Source organism: Notechis scutatus, chromosome 2 (genome assembly GCF_049901735.1).
Source record: "Notechis scutatus isolate UNSWTSFEM ecotype Mainland chromosome 2, rNotScu1.2, whole genome shotgun sequence".
Classification (NCBI taxonomy): Eukaryota; Metazoa; Chordata; class Lepidosauria; order Squamata; family Elapidae; genus Notechis; species Notechis scutatus.
In genome coordinates, this window is record NC_142010.1 from 106,443,994 (window position 1) to 106,461,663 (window position 17,670).

At 35.2% G+C, this 17,670-nt stretch overlaps 1 protein-coding gene and 1 pseudogene across 2 annotated transcripts in view; both read right to left on the reverse strand.

Moving 5' to 3' along the window:
• The window catches only part of TBCD (tubulin folding cofactor D), a 157,024-nt gene extending 150,311 nt beyond the window's left edge, over nt 1-6,713 (reverse strand). The window contains exons 1-2 of the mRNA XM_087955684.1: nt 6,615-6,713; nt 2,456-2,670 (exon numbers count right to left, since the gene is read on the reverse strand). Coding sequence (XP_087811810.1) covers nt 2,456-2,648 — 193 coding nt within the window. The 5' untranslated portion in view covers nt 2,649-2,670; nt 6,615-6,713. The remainder of the gene's footprint in view (nt 1-2,455; nt 2,671-6,614) is intronic.
• A 5,366-nt stretch (nt 6,714-12,079) lies between these two features.
• LOC113430925 (fructosamine-3-kinase-like) overlaps nt 12,080-17,670 on the reverse strand; it is a 179,191-nt pseudogene continuing 173,600 nt past the window's right edge. The window contains exons 4-8 of the transcript XR_015747384.1: nt 17,205-17,356; nt 16,750-16,841; nt 15,625-15,701; nt 15,001-15,123; nt 12,080-14,109 (exon numbers count right to left, since the gene is read on the reverse strand). The product of XR_015747384.1 is annotated as a fructosamine-3-kinase-like (transcript). The remainder of the gene's footprint in view (nt 14,110-15,000; nt 15,124-15,624; nt 15,702-16,749; nt 16,842-17,204; nt 17,357-17,670) is intronic.

Genomic DNA, 17,670 nt, shown 5'->3' on the forward strand with positions numbered 1-17,670 from the left:
AGCCGGAACTGACATCATAAATCAGGCACTAACACATGAAATTTCACTTTACTATCATGTTGCTTTGCGATGGATTTCTTTACTCTGAAGGCTTCAGGGAAATTAGATTGTATATACCAGGGATTCCCAAACTTGGCAACTTTAAGACTTATGGACGTCAACTTCCAGAATTGGAGAATTCTGGGAGTTGACGTCCACAAGTCTTAAAGTTGCCAACTTTGGAGACCTCTGGTATATACTATTGCAGCAACTACTGTAATATGACAAATTATCACTAGATGGCAATCCAAGATAAATTAAACAATTGACTAACAACACTGAATAAGCAAGCTAAACAAAATATGTTTTTAACTATCATATATAATGTATATGGTTTAAGGCACTAGGTTAGAAACTGAGAGACTGTGAGTTCTAGCCCCATCTTAGCAATGAAAGTCAGCTGAGTGACTTTGGACCAGTCACTCTCTTTCAGTCCCACTCACTTAAGACGGTTGTTGTTGTGGAGGAAAAGAGAAAGATGTGTTGGGTAAATTTGCTGCCTTTAGTTATTTGTAAAAATAATAAAGGTGGGAACCCAACTTGCGAACTGCAACTCTGGGTGGCTAATACAGGATTAGAAACAAAAATAAAACCAGCAGCATAAAATCAACATAAACAATATAACTCTTAAAGCCTTAAAATAGCAAAGAGTTGGTGAAATCTACAACACTGGCTTATTCCTAAATCGTATTTATCACCTGTAGAAATAGAATGACCAACATAGAAATCTTCATTCTAATTAAATTAATGATGTATTAGATTGACTTTTTTAACATCACTTCCTAAAACCTTTACAGGTAGACTGAAAATGGGATTGACAACTCCATTGCAAAGCAACATGATCATAAAGTGAAACTTCATGCGTCAGTGCCTGATTTTTGACGTCAGTTCCAGCTACAGTCATTAAGTCAATCACCTATGGACATTAAGTGCAGTGTTACATGACTGTGACTTCCAACTTCCTGCCAATTTTCTCACTAACTTGGCTTATCAGAAGCTGGCTTCTGATGTAAATGGTGAAGAAATGACCATGGGACACAGCAATCATATAAAATGTGCACTGGTTGCTAAGGTCCCAAATCGCTATCGCATGATTGCAGGGAAGCTGAAATGGCCATAAGTTCAAGGACCAGTTATAAATCTCCTTTTTCAGCAATGTCATAACTTTAAACAATGGCTGAATGAGCATTTGTTAGGCAAAAACTTACTTGTGTTACAGTACTAGTAAGATTTACTGTGTACCATAAAAATATTATGAAGGAACAAGGTTAGCATAAGAGCAAAGGCTAAGATCTTCATTATTGTTCTGTTAATGGAATAAATTTTATAGAGCAGGGCTTTACTACTTTCCCAATTTCTCTACAGCCCCTCACTCAATGTCTTGCGAATATCTGTTTCAATGGGGTCAAACAATTTTCAAAATAATTTAGGATAGTTTTATGAGACTACAACTTTAATAAACTAGGACCTTAAATATTAGCTTTATTATTAAAACTCTTGGAGTCTAATCAGCCCCACAGTTATTAAATGCCACAGTTTAAGAATATTTTGCAAATAATTACCTAGCAGACACCAAATAAAGGAAGATTAGAAACTTTAAGCTAAACCTATGGAAGTTTACTATAAAATTCATTTCCATATAAATGAAACATGGACTTTAATCTAAAGAAAGAAAATGCAAGAAACTTTCAGCACCAAACCTTTTCTGGAAATAATTCTCCACATAAAAAGCAAAATAGCATACAAGAAAACAATAACAATCTTGTAGCTAGAAGAAATATTGCAATATTGCTTTGTATCAAACATTAAAATAATTCACTCTTCAAAAACAAATACGTCTGCTATTAGTAAAACAGAAGCAATAATAATAGCATAGGTAGAAAATCATTTTACATTCTGTCTCTCTCTCTCCCTCCTCTCTTTCACACCCATCTCCCTCATACGACGACTCTGGGCAGTGTACAAATAAACATAAAAACGTGACATACATATTATTGTAAAACAGTTAAAAACAAGAATGAAATTATTACAATTAAAAAGTGAGGAAGGGGCTTCAGAACAGTGTGTTTTTCTGTGAATCCCAAATGAGTCATTATCCTTCCTAATGAAAATTTAAGAGTGTATTTTAGTAGAAAAATTTACCAGGCTGAGACTAAGAGAATTTATATTCATATTTAAGTTTTACTTTATTGATGAACTGGAAAAAAATATGTATGTTTGCAGTCCTATTGAGTTAGTAAATAAAGGGAGATGAACTGCCTTAACCAATTACTCTTATACTGCACTTGGCAAACAATGGAAATAAAATTTCCAATGATTTATACAAATACACATGCATATTTCTAATAAAGATCCTGACCAAGATTGATTTTTAATCATCCGTTTTTAACTTTTATTTTAAAATATTATATCTTACCTTTAAATTTTTCAAGAGCTTTTTCTCGCAGTATCAGGTCTTCATATACCAATCTAAGATGATTAATCAACTCCTGTATTTCTTGTCTCTCTGTAAAACTTTCAAGTATGTTTCCTTTCGCGATGACATCAGGCTCCAAGCATTTGTTGTCTTCTTGATCGTTCCCATCATTGTTCATCTCATTTAAAACCATCTCCTTTCTGATAAATTATTTTCTAGCAAAATGAAAGCAAATTAACATTAGAGTTAAAACTATTAATTTGTTTCAATAATAACAATCCATAACAGAAGCGTAGATAATCCTTATTATCACAATTGGAACTAGACCTTCGGTTATAAAGCAAGATGTTTGTTAAGTGAGTTATGCCTAAATTTTACCACCTTTTTGCCATGGTCGTTAACCGAATCACTGTGATTAAATCACAAAGACATTAAGCAAATCCATTTTCCCCCATTAGACCTCACTTCATTTAAGTGAGATCTAAGATTTTTTTATCTGAACTGGACAATGACTATTCTATCTTCGAAATAGGCAATTAACAGTAATCTACAAAGAAAAGTTAGAATATGTGATAATTTTCCCTTCCATCTCTTTTCCTAAATTTCCATATTACGGAGTTGCAAGAGTGCTATCTGCAATATCTAGTTATCACTGGTTTTGTGTATAAATAAATTTCGGAGAAGCTTTAACTACGAGGAAGGATATCTATTTAATATGCAGAGAGTCCAGCTTTAATCCATAAGGTAGACTTAGAAAAGGGTCATAAACAAAAGATGGAATGTTCCAAAAAAGAAATGGAAATCAGATAAATTACAATGCCTCATCTATTAAATTAGTTAAAATGTAAAATTAAGTTTATTTAATAAAAGGAAAAATGAGTGAGATTGAAGCAATAGGCCATGAATATATTGTAACAAGCTCAGAAAGTTATTGATGCTGTTTATTTATTGCACCGTGTCAAATGATCCCCGGTGGCTCTGCAATTTAAAAGCACAATAAGATACAAGTAATGCAAAGTGTATCTATGTACACCAATATAAATGGCATTTTAGTTATGTCATTGATGTATTAGAGATGGGCTATAGTTTTACAGACAAATATATGTTTTTCAATTTGAGTAGTGTTCCATTTCACAATAGTAAGTCTGTGTGACTTACAAAATATAAAAACAACACAATAACCTAATATAAAATGTAAACAACACTCAATAAGCTGTTGACAAATTTGAAATCAAAAATCAAATTTAGTAATTTCTGTTGGATAACCTAAGTGCCAACTCTCAATTTATTTTTGAGAATATACCTCTTAATTAATAATTGATCATTCTATGCATTTTTTTTCTACATAGTAGTACAGATAGTCGACTTACCAATTTGCTTAGTGATTGTTCAAAATTACAATGGCACTGGAAAAAGTGACTTATGACCATTTTTCACACTTATGGCCATTGCGGCATTCCCACAGTCACATGATTCGCATTCGGATGCTTGACAATTGACTCACATTTATGACAGTTGCAATATCCCGGTGTCATGTGATCACCTTTTGCAACTTTCTGAGAAGCAAAGTTGCTGGGAGAACCAGATTCACTTGACAACCATGTTACTAATTTTAACAACTGCAGTGATTCACTTCATAAATGTGGCAAGAACAGTCATAAAATGGGGCAAAACTCACTTAATAGATTTCTGATTTAGCAACATAAATTTTGTGTGGTCATAAGTTGAGGACTCCCTGTATGCCAAATTTCCTTATTTCTCATATTAAATAAATTAATGAACAAATATTACACTAACGGACTTTAATTATATAATCTATACCTCTTCAGCCCCAAGCTACGTTTTGTACAATGAGCTTTATTAAAATACTACCTCTGGAATAAAAAGATATTAAGTCATAATCATAAAGGCTAAATGCAATGTGTCGGCTGAAGATGCCCATGTGCTAGTCGCACAAACACAGGTGTGTATGTGTGTGTGTCTTGTGTGTAGATATACATATATCCACATACATATATCATCTTTTCACTAGGTGTCTTTGGATCAGTCATTCACTTTTGGGTCCCACAAACTTATAAGTTTGCTTTGGGGAAATAGGGGAGGAAGGAGCACTATGTACATCATGCTACTGAAGGATGGGATATAAATCTAATAAATCTTTATTTATTTGATTTGTCAATTGTTTACAAGATAACAGATATAAGGATAAACATAGTTATGAATACAAGAAATGAGTACATATAAGAAAAATAAAAGAAACAATAGGACAGGGACGGTAGGCACTTTGGTGCACTTATGTACGCCCCCTACAGACCTCTTAGGAAAGGGGTGAGGTCAATAGTAGAAAGTCTAAGGTTAAAGTTTTTGGGGTTTGGGGAAGAAACCAGAGTCAGGTAGAGTATTCCAGACATTGACCACTCTGTTGCTGAAGTTGTATTTCCTGCAATCAAGTTTGGTGCGGTTAACCTTGAGTTTGTATCTATTGTTTGCTCTTGTATTGTTATGGTTGAAGCTGAAGTATTCATTGACAGATAGGACATTGCAATGTATGATTTTATATACTATACTTAGATCGGATCAAAGATGGCGTAGTTCTAGGTTTTCTAGGTCTAGAATTTTGTTGAGATTTGAAGTTGCCATTTGTTTGATCATTCTGATACATAGAATATTGTGGGTGTGGGTGTGGGTGTGTGTAGGTCTAGGTGTGTTCGGGTCTTTTCCCATGTAAGCACACCAGCCCCCACCACCAGTATTTATAGAGATGGCAGCTCTGATCACACACTGCCTGCACTGGTACGAAGCCGAAAGCACCAGCCTGAGGATGGCGAGTGGGACTTCACCGAAACGTCGCCAAGATACTCTTAATGTTACACGGGAAAAGACCGGAAAAAACCTAGACCTACATACCTGTACCCGTGAAAATCTACGAATAGATAGATAGATAGATAGATAGATAGATAGATAGATAGATAGATAGATAGATAGATATAGATATATAGATACACACACACACACACACACACATATATTCTTAAGTTTTCGCGGGTACTTACATGTATGGCATTCAGCTTTGTTCGGGTATTTTCCCACGTCATTGTAGTTGTGCTTTTAAAGTTGTAGCGTTTGGCAGAATCTCATCTGCCATCATCAGGCTTCTGTATAGTGTTCATCTGTTCATCTCACAGATGAACACTATACAGAAGCCTGATGATGGCAGATGAGATTCTGCCGAAACGTTGCTACAACTTTAAAAGCACAACTACAATGACGTGGGAAAATACCCGAACAAAGCTGAATGCAGATGGATAGATACTTCAGAAAGTACACTGAATAAACAATATTACCGAATTCATCTCATCTGTTTCTTTGGCCTCTTGGGGTTTTTTTTCACAATCCATTCCATGTTTTATTTATAATAACTCATGTTTAGGTTGCTGCCTTAGTTTGGGTACAGTCCAATCTAGTCAATACTTATTTGCAGCATTTCTATGAGCCTAAAGTGCCTATTGTCTCCTATGGATGTTCTTGCCTTGCTTTTTTCAGCATCACCCTTGAAACTCTGCCTTTTAAAAATCCTAGTTGTTTTGTTATCCTTTGCTAGATGGAGGATGCATCATCCTTCATCCTCAATCTGCAGAAATCGGATGGCTCTGAAAAACCAGTTTGCTCTGCAAATAAAATATAGTCATAGAAAAATCTTGAGCTGTAGCCATTACAGCAAGCCTGCAGCTTTTAAATGCCACCCGAGGGACCGAACAATCTTTCTTATCATGCCGATGTTTCTGGGTGTTACCATTTACTGCGGAAGCACCAATGTTCAAAGAGTAAAAACTGAAGCCCTCCGACCACTCTTAGACCCCCCCCCCTCCTCTGACTTTTAATTTCTTGCCACGCCTTGGCATAGACTGAAATTTCCTAAGGAAGAGGCTGTGGAATAAAGATGGTTTTAGAGACAAGCGGTGCCTTGGGGACACCCAGCATCCTTCTTCCCGGGGCGGGGCGGACCGGATCACATCTCTTCCCTTTTCGGACAAGGCTCCGCGCCTCTCATTGACCCAACCTCCCTCCAGCCAGGCCGATTTCCCACTGCGCCTCTCGTAGAGGCCGGACGACCCCTTGTAACCGGGCCCTCTTTCCGCCCCGCCGAAGCTTTCATTACCTTAACAACCAACGAGGCTCGTCGTTAGCGCCTACCAAGGCCAGGCCTCCGTACTACGGCTCCCCGCGTGGGTCAGAAAGGCTAGAAACGTCAGGATTCTGTCTTCAGGAGGAGGAGGAGGAGGAGGAGCCTAGCGAAGGGGGAGGGGCGAAAAGAAAGATGTTGGCAGACGCGGAGGATTTGTTCTGCAGCACTAGAGGTTCTCACGTTTCTGCCAGGTTTTCTCTTAATCCCGATGTAGCAAAGCTGCTGTTTGCCACGCGTCAGACCGGGCGCTACACCAGCTTCTCATCATGTGCATTTTATAGAAAAGGTACAGGCTCAGCCAGTAAGCAAATCGGAACAAAAACGGCGGAATCTTCCAAGGAGAAAATTCAGGATGATGCACTCATGGTTATATTTTTGTCTTTTAGAAAGGATGTTATATTGTTTTGTCTATTATTGAATATACCCTAAGAGGCGGGACGGGACGGGACGGGAAGGGAAGGAAGGGATCTAAAAATAGAAAACAAAATTCCCTTCTACCACACCCATATTATACTAAGACTACTTATAAATTGGCTGGTCCCCTGTCGTAAGTGAATTTATGTACAGAATAAAAACATAGTCTTATTCAATTAAAGAACAGTCTAGCAATAAGCTTCCTAACAGACAGGAAGCAGCAGGTGAAGCTAGGCGGAATCACATCCGATACCTGTACAATCAGCACAGGGCCCCCCCCAAGGCTGTGTGCTATCTCCACTTCTCCCTATATACCAATGACTGCATCTCAAATGATCCATCTGTTAAAATTCTGAAGTTTGCTGATGACACAACAGTGATTGGTCTCATTCGAGACAACGATGAATCTGCGTACAGACAGGAGGTTATACAACTTGCCTCATGGTGTAACAAGAACAATCTGGAACTAAACACACTCAAAACCGTAGAAATGGTGGTAGACTTTAGAAGAAACCTTCCCGTACTACCACCTCTTACAATACTAGACAACACAGTATCAACAGTAGAGATCTTCAAATTTATAGGTTCTATCATATCACAAGACCTAAAATGGACACCTAACACCAAAAACATCGTCTAAAAACCACAACAAAGAATGTTCTTTCTGCGCCAACTCAGAAAACTCAAATTGCCCAAGGAGCTGCTGATACAGTTCTACAGAGGAATTATTGAGTCTATCATCTGCACCTCTATAACTGTCTGGTTTGGTTCTGCAACCCAACAGGACAGACACAGACTTCAGAGGATAATTAGGACTGCTGAACAAACAATTACTACCCATCTGCCTTCAATCGAGGAACTGTATACTGCACGAGTCAAAAAGAGGGCTGTGAAAATATTTACAGACCTCTCACATCCTGGACATAAACTGTTTCAACTCCTTCCCTCAAAACGATGCTATAGAGCCCTGCACTTCAGAACAACTAGACACAAGAATAGTTTTTTCCTGAAAGCCATCACTCTGCTAAACAAATAATTCCCTCAACAGTGTTCAACTATTTACAAAATCTGCACTACTATTACTATTAATCTTCTCACCACTCCTTATCACCCCTCCCCTCCCACTTGACTGTTTCCTAGTATGATTTGATTGTTGATTGTACCCTATGACTATCATTAAGTGCTGTACGTTATGATTCTTGATTCTTAATGAATGTACCTTTTCTTTATGTATACTGAGAGTATTTACACCAAGACAAATTCCTTGTGTGTCCAATCACACTTGGCCAATAAAAGTATTCTATTCTATTCTATTCTATTCTATTCTATTCTATTCTATTCTATTCTATTCTAATATTCTTATGGTGTGGGTACCAATAATAGATTTAATATAATGATGATGATGATGATGATGATGATGATGATGATGATGATGATGATGATGATGATGATGGAAAGTATAATTTAGTTCTAAAAGATCAAGCAGCATATTCTATAGAAGTGCATTAGAATCATGGTACTGATTGAAGTGAATATTTGTAGCTCAGGATTGAACTACAGGTTTGAAACATCTGCAAGAAAACCACTAAGCTCAGAGAGCACCAAGGGCCCCATAGAATTATAGTATCTGTATTTGAACATTTCAATGTGAAGCATACATATTAAATCAATCAATCAGAATAAAGTTAGAAAGGACCTTGGAAATCTAGTCCAGTCCCCTGCTCAAGCAGGAGACCCTATACCATTTCAGACAAGTGGCTGTCCAGTCTTTAAAAAAAATCTCCAGTGATGAAGCATCCACAACTTCTGAAGGCAAGCTGTTCCACTGGTTAATAGTCCTCAGAATTAGGAAGTTTTTTCTTAATTCCAGGTTGCTTCTCATCAAAGAGAGAAGCAATCTGGAATTAAGAAGAAACTTCCTAACTCTGAGGACTATTATCTATTTCATTAGTTTCCATCCATTGTTTCTTGTCCTGCCTCTGGTGCTTTGAAAAATAGTTTGACCCTCCCTCCTCTTTGTGGCAGCCTCTCAAATACTGGAATATTGCTATCATGTCCACCTTAGTCCTTCTTTTCTCTAGACTGGCCAAACCCAAATCCTACAACCATTCTTCATATGTTTTAGTCTCCAGGCCTTTAATATGGATGCCATTACAGGTAGTCCTCGACCAAAATTGAGGCCAAAATTTCTGTTGGTAATTAAGACAGTTGTTAAATCAATTTATGTCCCATTTTATGACTTTTTGCCATGTGATTGTTAAATGAATCCGGCTTCCCACATTAACTTTGCTTGTCAGAAGCTTTCTAAGGTTGCAAATGACAATCCCAGGTTGCCAGGAATCTGCAACCATCATAAACATACATGCCAGTTGCCAAACACCCAAAGTTTGATCACGTGACTGTGGGAATGCTGAAATGGTCATATGTATGAAAACTGGTCATGTCACTTTTTTACAGGGCTGTTGTAACTTTGAACAGTCATCAAATGAATGTTGTAACTTGAGAACTATCTGTAGTGAAATAAAGGCATCCTTAAATGTTCAGAGGTATTTTTATATAAAGTGCTCCTTTAAAAATATAAAATGGATATTAATCAAAGATGGAACCCAGAGGAGTTCCATAATGAACTTACAGCTCTTTACCAGACAGATGTTAACACCAAAACAAGGCCATTTTCTCTTTGAATGAAAAAAAAGTCTAATATCTCAACCAACTCTATGCCTATTCACATGTACTAGAAATCTCCTGATATACTTTGTCCTAAAGGCTAGATTTGTAAATTATAGTTATTACTAATGAGATCGAAATATATCCCACAAGGTTTTCAGAGGCAACTCTTGAATCTTATTGAAGACAGTGCAGTGGAACATTAATCTGATTTAGCATGACAATATTTAAATAATTATGACTTGAAATTTCTATTTTAAGAAAAATTCTGTTTCTATTTTGTTTTATAGTTTATTTATTTTAGGTTTTATATTACTTGTTATATTTGATATTGCTTAATACCAAATATAAGATGCCATATAAAAATTTAAAATATTAAGCAGTATAAACAAAATAGAATAAAACAAAATAAAAGATGGTAAAAGAGAAAAGAAAGTCTTAATAGTGTTATCATTCCATGATTAGGACATCTTATGGTTTCCCATGGAAATCATTGTACATAGAAACTTAACAAATCTAAAGGTAATGGTAGAATTCTAATTACTGGTAGGAAATGAATTGCCTCCCATAAAAAGATACTGGGGAGAGGGGATTGCAAGGGAGTACAATATACATATATGTAAATTAGTATAGAAAAGGCAGTGGGAAAAATACATGTGATAAATGTTTAGGTTCATTCTGATCACAAGGGCATCATCTCTCACAGGGTACAACAAAATAATCAGTGGTGGGGGTTTTCTTTGATCTAGCATGGCCATATTTAAATAATTGTTGGAGTTTAAAATCTTGTTTGCCAAGATTTCTTAAGATATAACACAGCTTTGAAGATTTCTTTTTTTATTTATCCTAGATATTTCTGTGGAATAGAAAGATAAGGGAATTGCTTTAAGTTCACATCATAGTGATTTGATCTGTGACAAATCACTTATAAAGCTTGATAAGCACTTCCAAATTTCCATTTTAGGAATGTAATCACTAGGAGTTTCACAATAAGGTTACCAGAGTTTAAGAGATGTAAACAGGATGTTTCAAGGGAAATTAAAAGGAAATTGTTGTTGATCCCAGGAAGGAAAAAAGGTCCAATTGACCCCAATTAAAGGGGGGGGGTTGCTGGGGAGTAATAGGATTTCATCTAAAGTGTATAGGGAGGAAGACTTTCCCTTCCTATTCATTGTCACCTAAACAAAAATCGTACTCCACTATTATCTCTTTTGATTAAAAAAAAAAAAAAACCTGAGATTTTAGCCTTATCACTGATTTGATCGTAAGGATTCAATCTTGGTTGATGTTGGAAACTTATAGTCTTATTCTGGAAGAGAGAATGGGTATTTTTTTCCTTTTCACTCCCCTTCAATCTTTTACTACTGCACCGGAAGATTAGGAGCAATTCATGTAAAAAAAAAAAAAAACCAACTTTAGGAAACCTTCCAAAATAACTCCCTTTCCAAGTAAAAATATACTGATATTGACAAGCAGGCATTAATCATACAACACATTTATCTCTGAGTGACTTATATTGCCATTTCATCTTCATTTCATCTGATTCAGCTACTCCTCTACAATTCAAGACTTCAAAATGCAGAACAATTATACTACTGATCAATACAAGGTAAAACCATGGTTAGCTACAAATTTTAAGAGAGAAGAGCAGTTTCTTGTTTGCGTCCTATTTCCCTTGAGATTAACAAGAGGACAAAATGTAGAGTCAGATCCACTGAATAAGAGCTGTCATTGAGACCATCAAATCCCAATTCAGTGAGAAAGGGCAGAAGATTCTTTGTTTTCCCCTTTTTCTTCTTTAAATATTCCTTTATATTTTATGGAGGTCATATTCAATCCTATTTACTAAGCTGTTAAAATGAAAGTGATGAATAACTAGCCCATAGGCCCCAAATAAGCTGAGGTTTTCCCATTTGGAGTGTAGCCTATTCCCTCCACCTCACTTGCCTTGCAATTAAGTTTGAATAAGGATAAAGTATCCCAAATGTGGAGAAATTCCAATTTTAATTTCAAGCTATTAAGAACTGACATACCTGAATTTATAGTTAGAAGAACTCTAGTTTCAAATGATATAAATAGGGCTTTGCTTTCTTTTGATTTCATATTATGTGTACACCAACTTATTTAAATTCTGTATTCTTAAGGATTACATACTGTGAGCTTATCCATAACTTTATTTTGTGATAAAAGAAAAAGACAAAAAACAAAAGCTAGTGTTACAATATTACAAACAAGAACCTATCCAGACTTATCTGGGAACTCACAGGAGTCAACATTACTAAGTAATTTTACTAGCATGCCCCCTTAAAAATGTAATAACAAGATCTTTCTAGAAAAAAAGAACAAGTATAGATATTGAATATTTTATTTCAATAAATAGTTCATTATGGTAGTGCATCATTTTGAGACTATCAACTATTATATAGTAATTTTCTCTAAAATCATTTGTATTTCATTTACCATATAGGCATATCTTAAGATACATTTCAAAGATTATTTGAATTATTTTCAACATCCTATTTTGTATACATATTTTAGAGCTGCTAGAAATTTTAAACTGCAAAAATATATTGTTTAAAATAACAATGCAACTTATTTTCTAATGGAAAGGAGACCTTAGAATTATTTTTCAAATGAGATACAGTACATAAATGCAGCATAACAAATGAATCCTGAAGTGGTATGGAAATCAGTGACTAATATTCTCTATTTTTCAACATTTTAATGTAATTCTTCTTATACAGAGAGAAAATGGAAAGATATGAAGTGTGAAACTTCATTATCAATGATTTCTTTTGGATCACTATACTAATTGAGTCAATAAGAATTAAAATATTAAAAGCATTGTGTATGCTATTTTATTAAATTTTATTGTATAAAATTTAGTATTTTATACAATGGTAAAAGCAAAAATAAATGTAAAGAAAATAAAAAGAACTTAAAAAGGGAGCATGGCAAGTGACTGAATAATAAAAAGATAGAAGAAAGAAAAGTAAGAAAAAATTATATATAAAAGATTGGTTCCAATCTTCTTTATAGCAGTTATAAAATATTTACCTTCTATCCTCCTTCTTCAAGGTTATAGCATAATTCCTTTCTTCCCATATCTTCCCTTTCTAATCATCAAATCCATAAATCACTTCATTGTTTTCCAGTTTTCAGCAAAAAGTCCACAAAGGGTTTCCGGTCACTCATAATTGTACTTGTCTTCTCCTTGATCAAAGAAGTTTTGCCATTTCTGTAAATTCCTCGTCTTCACTAACCATTCCTCTATCGTAGATATTTCAGAATCTTTCCATCTTTGTACATATACTAATCTCACTGCAGTTACTATGCACGAAAATGATCTTTCACAAGTCTTTTCCAGTTGATTATCCATAAGACTCTACAGCTAATACATGTTTTTGACATGTTGGCACAAGGTAAGGAATAATAAAGTTTCATAAAAGGGAATGACATAATCAGCACATATGTAGCATATTGTAGCCATTTCCAATCTGGCATACTCCAGATATGTGTAATATCCTGAATTCCAAGACAGCATTTGTTTAATTCAAGGCAGAGACAGATGGCTGTATTAAAATGTCATCCATCAGTCCTTAAACCACCAGAAAAGCATATTGTCATAATATTGGTGAGAGGAAATGCCCACAGCTACCCTCTCAACTATTGTAATAAAATATGCCATATATTTATGGGAAAAGCCTTGTTGGGAAAATAGAGAAAACATTATTCTAAAACTAGAACACCTGGAAACAATTTTAAGCTGGCTTAGATGAAAGCAGTATTTTCAATATCTGTCAGAACTATTACTGGAGCAGGTTCGTTTAAAGAAACATGAGGATGAACTGTTCTTGAAATAATTAGCTGTACATAATTTGATAATCAGTGTGCAATTATTACAAGCCCACTGCAAGATTTTGTGAGGAAGCAGATGTATATCACACCAATTTAACTCTGTCCTCTGGTTAACCATTCTGATGCATTACATTTGAAGCAACAGGCACCAAACAGGAAATCACTTACTAAGAATGATTGTGCCTGACAATTATTTTAAAAGGCTTTGCATTACAGTAAGAGAAGGTCTCCGAAATTCTGTGCCAAAATGGTTCCAGTGATTTATATAATTAAATAACTTATAAAGGGAATTACGTTTCTCAAACCCTGAAGCCTTAGGGATTTTGCTATGATATGCAGAGAAGAAAGAACTACTAAAACCACCAAACATCATAGCAATTGCAAGTTCAAATTCTGAATGGCCATAGAAACAAGATGGGTCAAAGATAATTGGTCCATAGTCATCTTCAGCTACATTTCCTGACCACAGGTCACCATGAACAAGTGCAGGAATTATTTCCAAGTCATGAAACATTTCTGGAATCTTTGGCTGTAAAAAAAATCAAAAAAACTCATAGCTTAAAAAGTGGCCAAAGAATTTTTTTAACTGAGGAAACTACAAGACAAATAGCAGAATATACATGGATTCTAAATGTTTTTTATTTTTTTAACCCTAGTTTTACAAATATATGGATATATTACAAGTTTTGTTGCTTTTACTGGCAACATTGAGAGAGAGAGAGAGAGAGAGAGAGAGAGAGAGAAACAACTCTAGATATTTTAAAATGCAAATAATATCAAAGTTAGTACAGTTGTATGAAATGCAGTTCCACATTATGAATGAAACAGGATTATTAGGTAAAGAAGGCAGGGGTTGAAGAACTAAAAGGAAACTGACACTAGGTTCAAACATAACACTTCAATATTGTTACATTAAAATTAACTGACTGACTTTATATAATATTTCATTCCATTATGATTTACATTTCCCAAAGACTGACTTCATCCATATGGAAAGTCAGAAACAAGCCACATAATGGTTTAGGGCAGTGTAGTCTCAAACATCACAAAAGTTTAGGATAGACCAAGTTTGGGCTCTCTTTTCAGTTAAAAAGTTTCAGTTCTGATGTATGTACACCCATTCTTACATTTCATTTTTATGATGGTGCTGAAAAGAAATAAAAATTGCATCCAAGTCATCCAAAAAGGATTGTACAGCAATCAAATCGTAGCTAGAAAAAAACTTAAAGAGTTAAAGAGCAGCAGATAAATGAAACTATAAATCAATCTTTTTCTTGGGAATAAAATCTCATATCTGTAATAAATGCTGGCATAATGATTACAGATTCAGAAATCCTCAACTGAATTTTAGCTTCTGCAGGGGCAACTACTCTGATATTTTCATTTACTTTAATGTAACATTCTGACTTTTTCTTCCTACCTTTAGCTGTTCTCACAACTCTCTTGCTTTTCTGTCTCCATAATCTCTTTCTATTAAATCCATTTGGGCTTGGAGATGATGTTGAATAAAAAAAGTAGGCCAGTCATTTTGCTACTCATTAACCTGCAAAATAATACTAGTGGAAAAATGATGCTATGTACTTATCAACTAAGTATAAGATCACCTTCTCTGAACATTTGATTTTTGTGACAATTGCAAAATTCCAACCACAATGTCCCTTAGCAAAACATGAATACAAAAACTCTATACTCTGTTTAAAAAAACAATTATATGGCCGGTTAAGATGTTAGATGTAATGTTGTGCTTTAGATGCAAGTCACAAAACAAAATGATTGCAACTATTTAAGACAATATTTATTTCCTTTCTTCCTTACATTCGTCAGGTGTGTAAAAATACCTTAATAATTTAAGTTCAGTAATCTAAAATGGTGTCAAACTCACAGCCCGCAGGCTGGATGCATCACGTGCTGGCCCCGCCCCCACCCAATTTAGTGAAGGACTTGGGATGACTCGAGTTTGACACCCCTGATCTAGAAGGAGATGCTAGCTTTACAACTAACACTCTTAACATCTTACATCATATATTTTGTTCAAAAAACTTACCTGAGTTATATTGCCATAGCAGGTGATTTGATGAAATCCAAATTTATCCACATAATTAGGTTCTGTCTGACCTACTCCTAGCAAAATAAGCACTTATTTTCTCTACTTATTGAGCAAGATATAAATGAATCCTACTGAGATCTGTATCAAGAAGTAGTTTTCATACTGCAGCCTTAGATAGAATACAGATATCCTCACTTCCAACCACTTGTTCAATGACTGTTCCAAAGTTACAACAGCAGTAAAAATGTAGGGTTATTACCAGTCCTCTAAGTTGCAGCCCTCATGGTGTCCATGAATTCATGAGATTGGAATTTGGGCACTTGGAAACTGGAATATGTTTACGAAAGTTGCAACATCCTGTGGTAATGTGACCACCATCCATTTGTGACTTCACAGCCAGCTTTTAACAAGCAAGTCAATGGGGAAGCTGGCAGGAAGTTGCAAATCAAGATCATGTGACATTGTGCTCGACCCACGGTGATTCGCTTAATGATCATATGGGAACTGATGTCATAAGGCAGCTGCAGTCCTGTGAAGTTTCACTTATGACTACATCATTTAACAGCAGAGTTGTCAGTCTCAACTATAGATGGAGAACTGAGTTCTTGATGCTCCCTTAACTTTGTTTCTTTTCTTGCAGATGTTTCATTATCTAACCTAGGTAATTATCTAATTTGGGTAATGAAACATCTGCAAGAAAACAATCTATTTCAGAAAGCACCAAGGATACCTCATTTCAACTCTGAGTTACAAATAGTCTCCTTTATTGGTAAATGAGAACTACTTACACTGTATAGTACAAGAATTGGAAATCTTGGGAGTTAAGTACATAAAATACATTGGACTTATGCCTGATCGAGCATCCAGGTTTGTTTTGCACATATACTTTTTCAGATTCAATAATAATGTCAATTTTCTAACAGAACAGAAGCAAATAGCAATATTATAAAGAAAAAAAGGAAAAGGGAGCATAATATTAATTTTATCTATCTGTCTGTCTGGCTGTCTGTCTAGCTATCTTTAGAACCATGAGCTCTAATAATTACATCAGCTTCCATCTAAAGTTGTACTCAAAATCTATTAATTATAAGTAACTCCTAGTTTGTAACAACTATATTGTACCAATTGTTTGTTCTTTTTTCCTTAACTTTTCTCCATTTTCTTTATTGTAAAGGTGAAGATCTGCCATTTGTTCTCCACGTTTTGCTGAATATCTAGAACGAGAAGAAAACAAACTCCAGTGTTATGGACCATGTGGTTCCAAATCAGCCTGCACAACACATTACCCTATCAATAGTTTATTAATCATCAGTAATAAGTGCAAGTTTAGTATTATTACAAATGTTCTGTCCTCAGAATTTTGTCTCTTGACAGGGGTTTCAGGATACTTAGCTTTCTACCACACCTGTCCCCCCGGAAAATGTGAAAATCCTGATCTCTAAAATTATTTTGCTACCAGTGAGACATTGTTTCATGCTAGTAACATGCAGGCTCTTTTCAGAACTGCCATTATAAAAGAAGAGAAAAGGAATGTTAATTCAAAGAAGCAACATCTTAAAATGAAGCCTTTAACATCCTTGTTGAGGCTTTTCATTTTTATGTACTCCATAGCAAATGCAGTTCCACCTCCAGGAAGATCCATCACTTTAATTGGCTGAGGAACCCGTACAGTGTTGGTTTTCTGAATTTCTCTTAAACTTGCCACTTCACCTTCAAACATAGTCCTAGCCTGGTCAGAAATAAGAATATAATTTAATGAAAATTTGATTGAATGTTAAGATTTTGCAGGACAGAAAAAAAGAGTTGTTTTTCTGATTTTCTGTTTGAAGAATTCAGTCAATTCTTTAAATATATATAGATATGAACCTGTTGCCCCCCCACCCCCACAAAAAAAATAAATATACACCAAATATTCAGGAGCAGGTGAAAGAAGCATTGCTTAGAAATAGGTGTCCATAGACCCCTTCTTTGGTACATACCAGGCACTCAGTTCATTTTAATTGTTTTAGATTCATCCAGTTCACAAACACACGCACACACAAA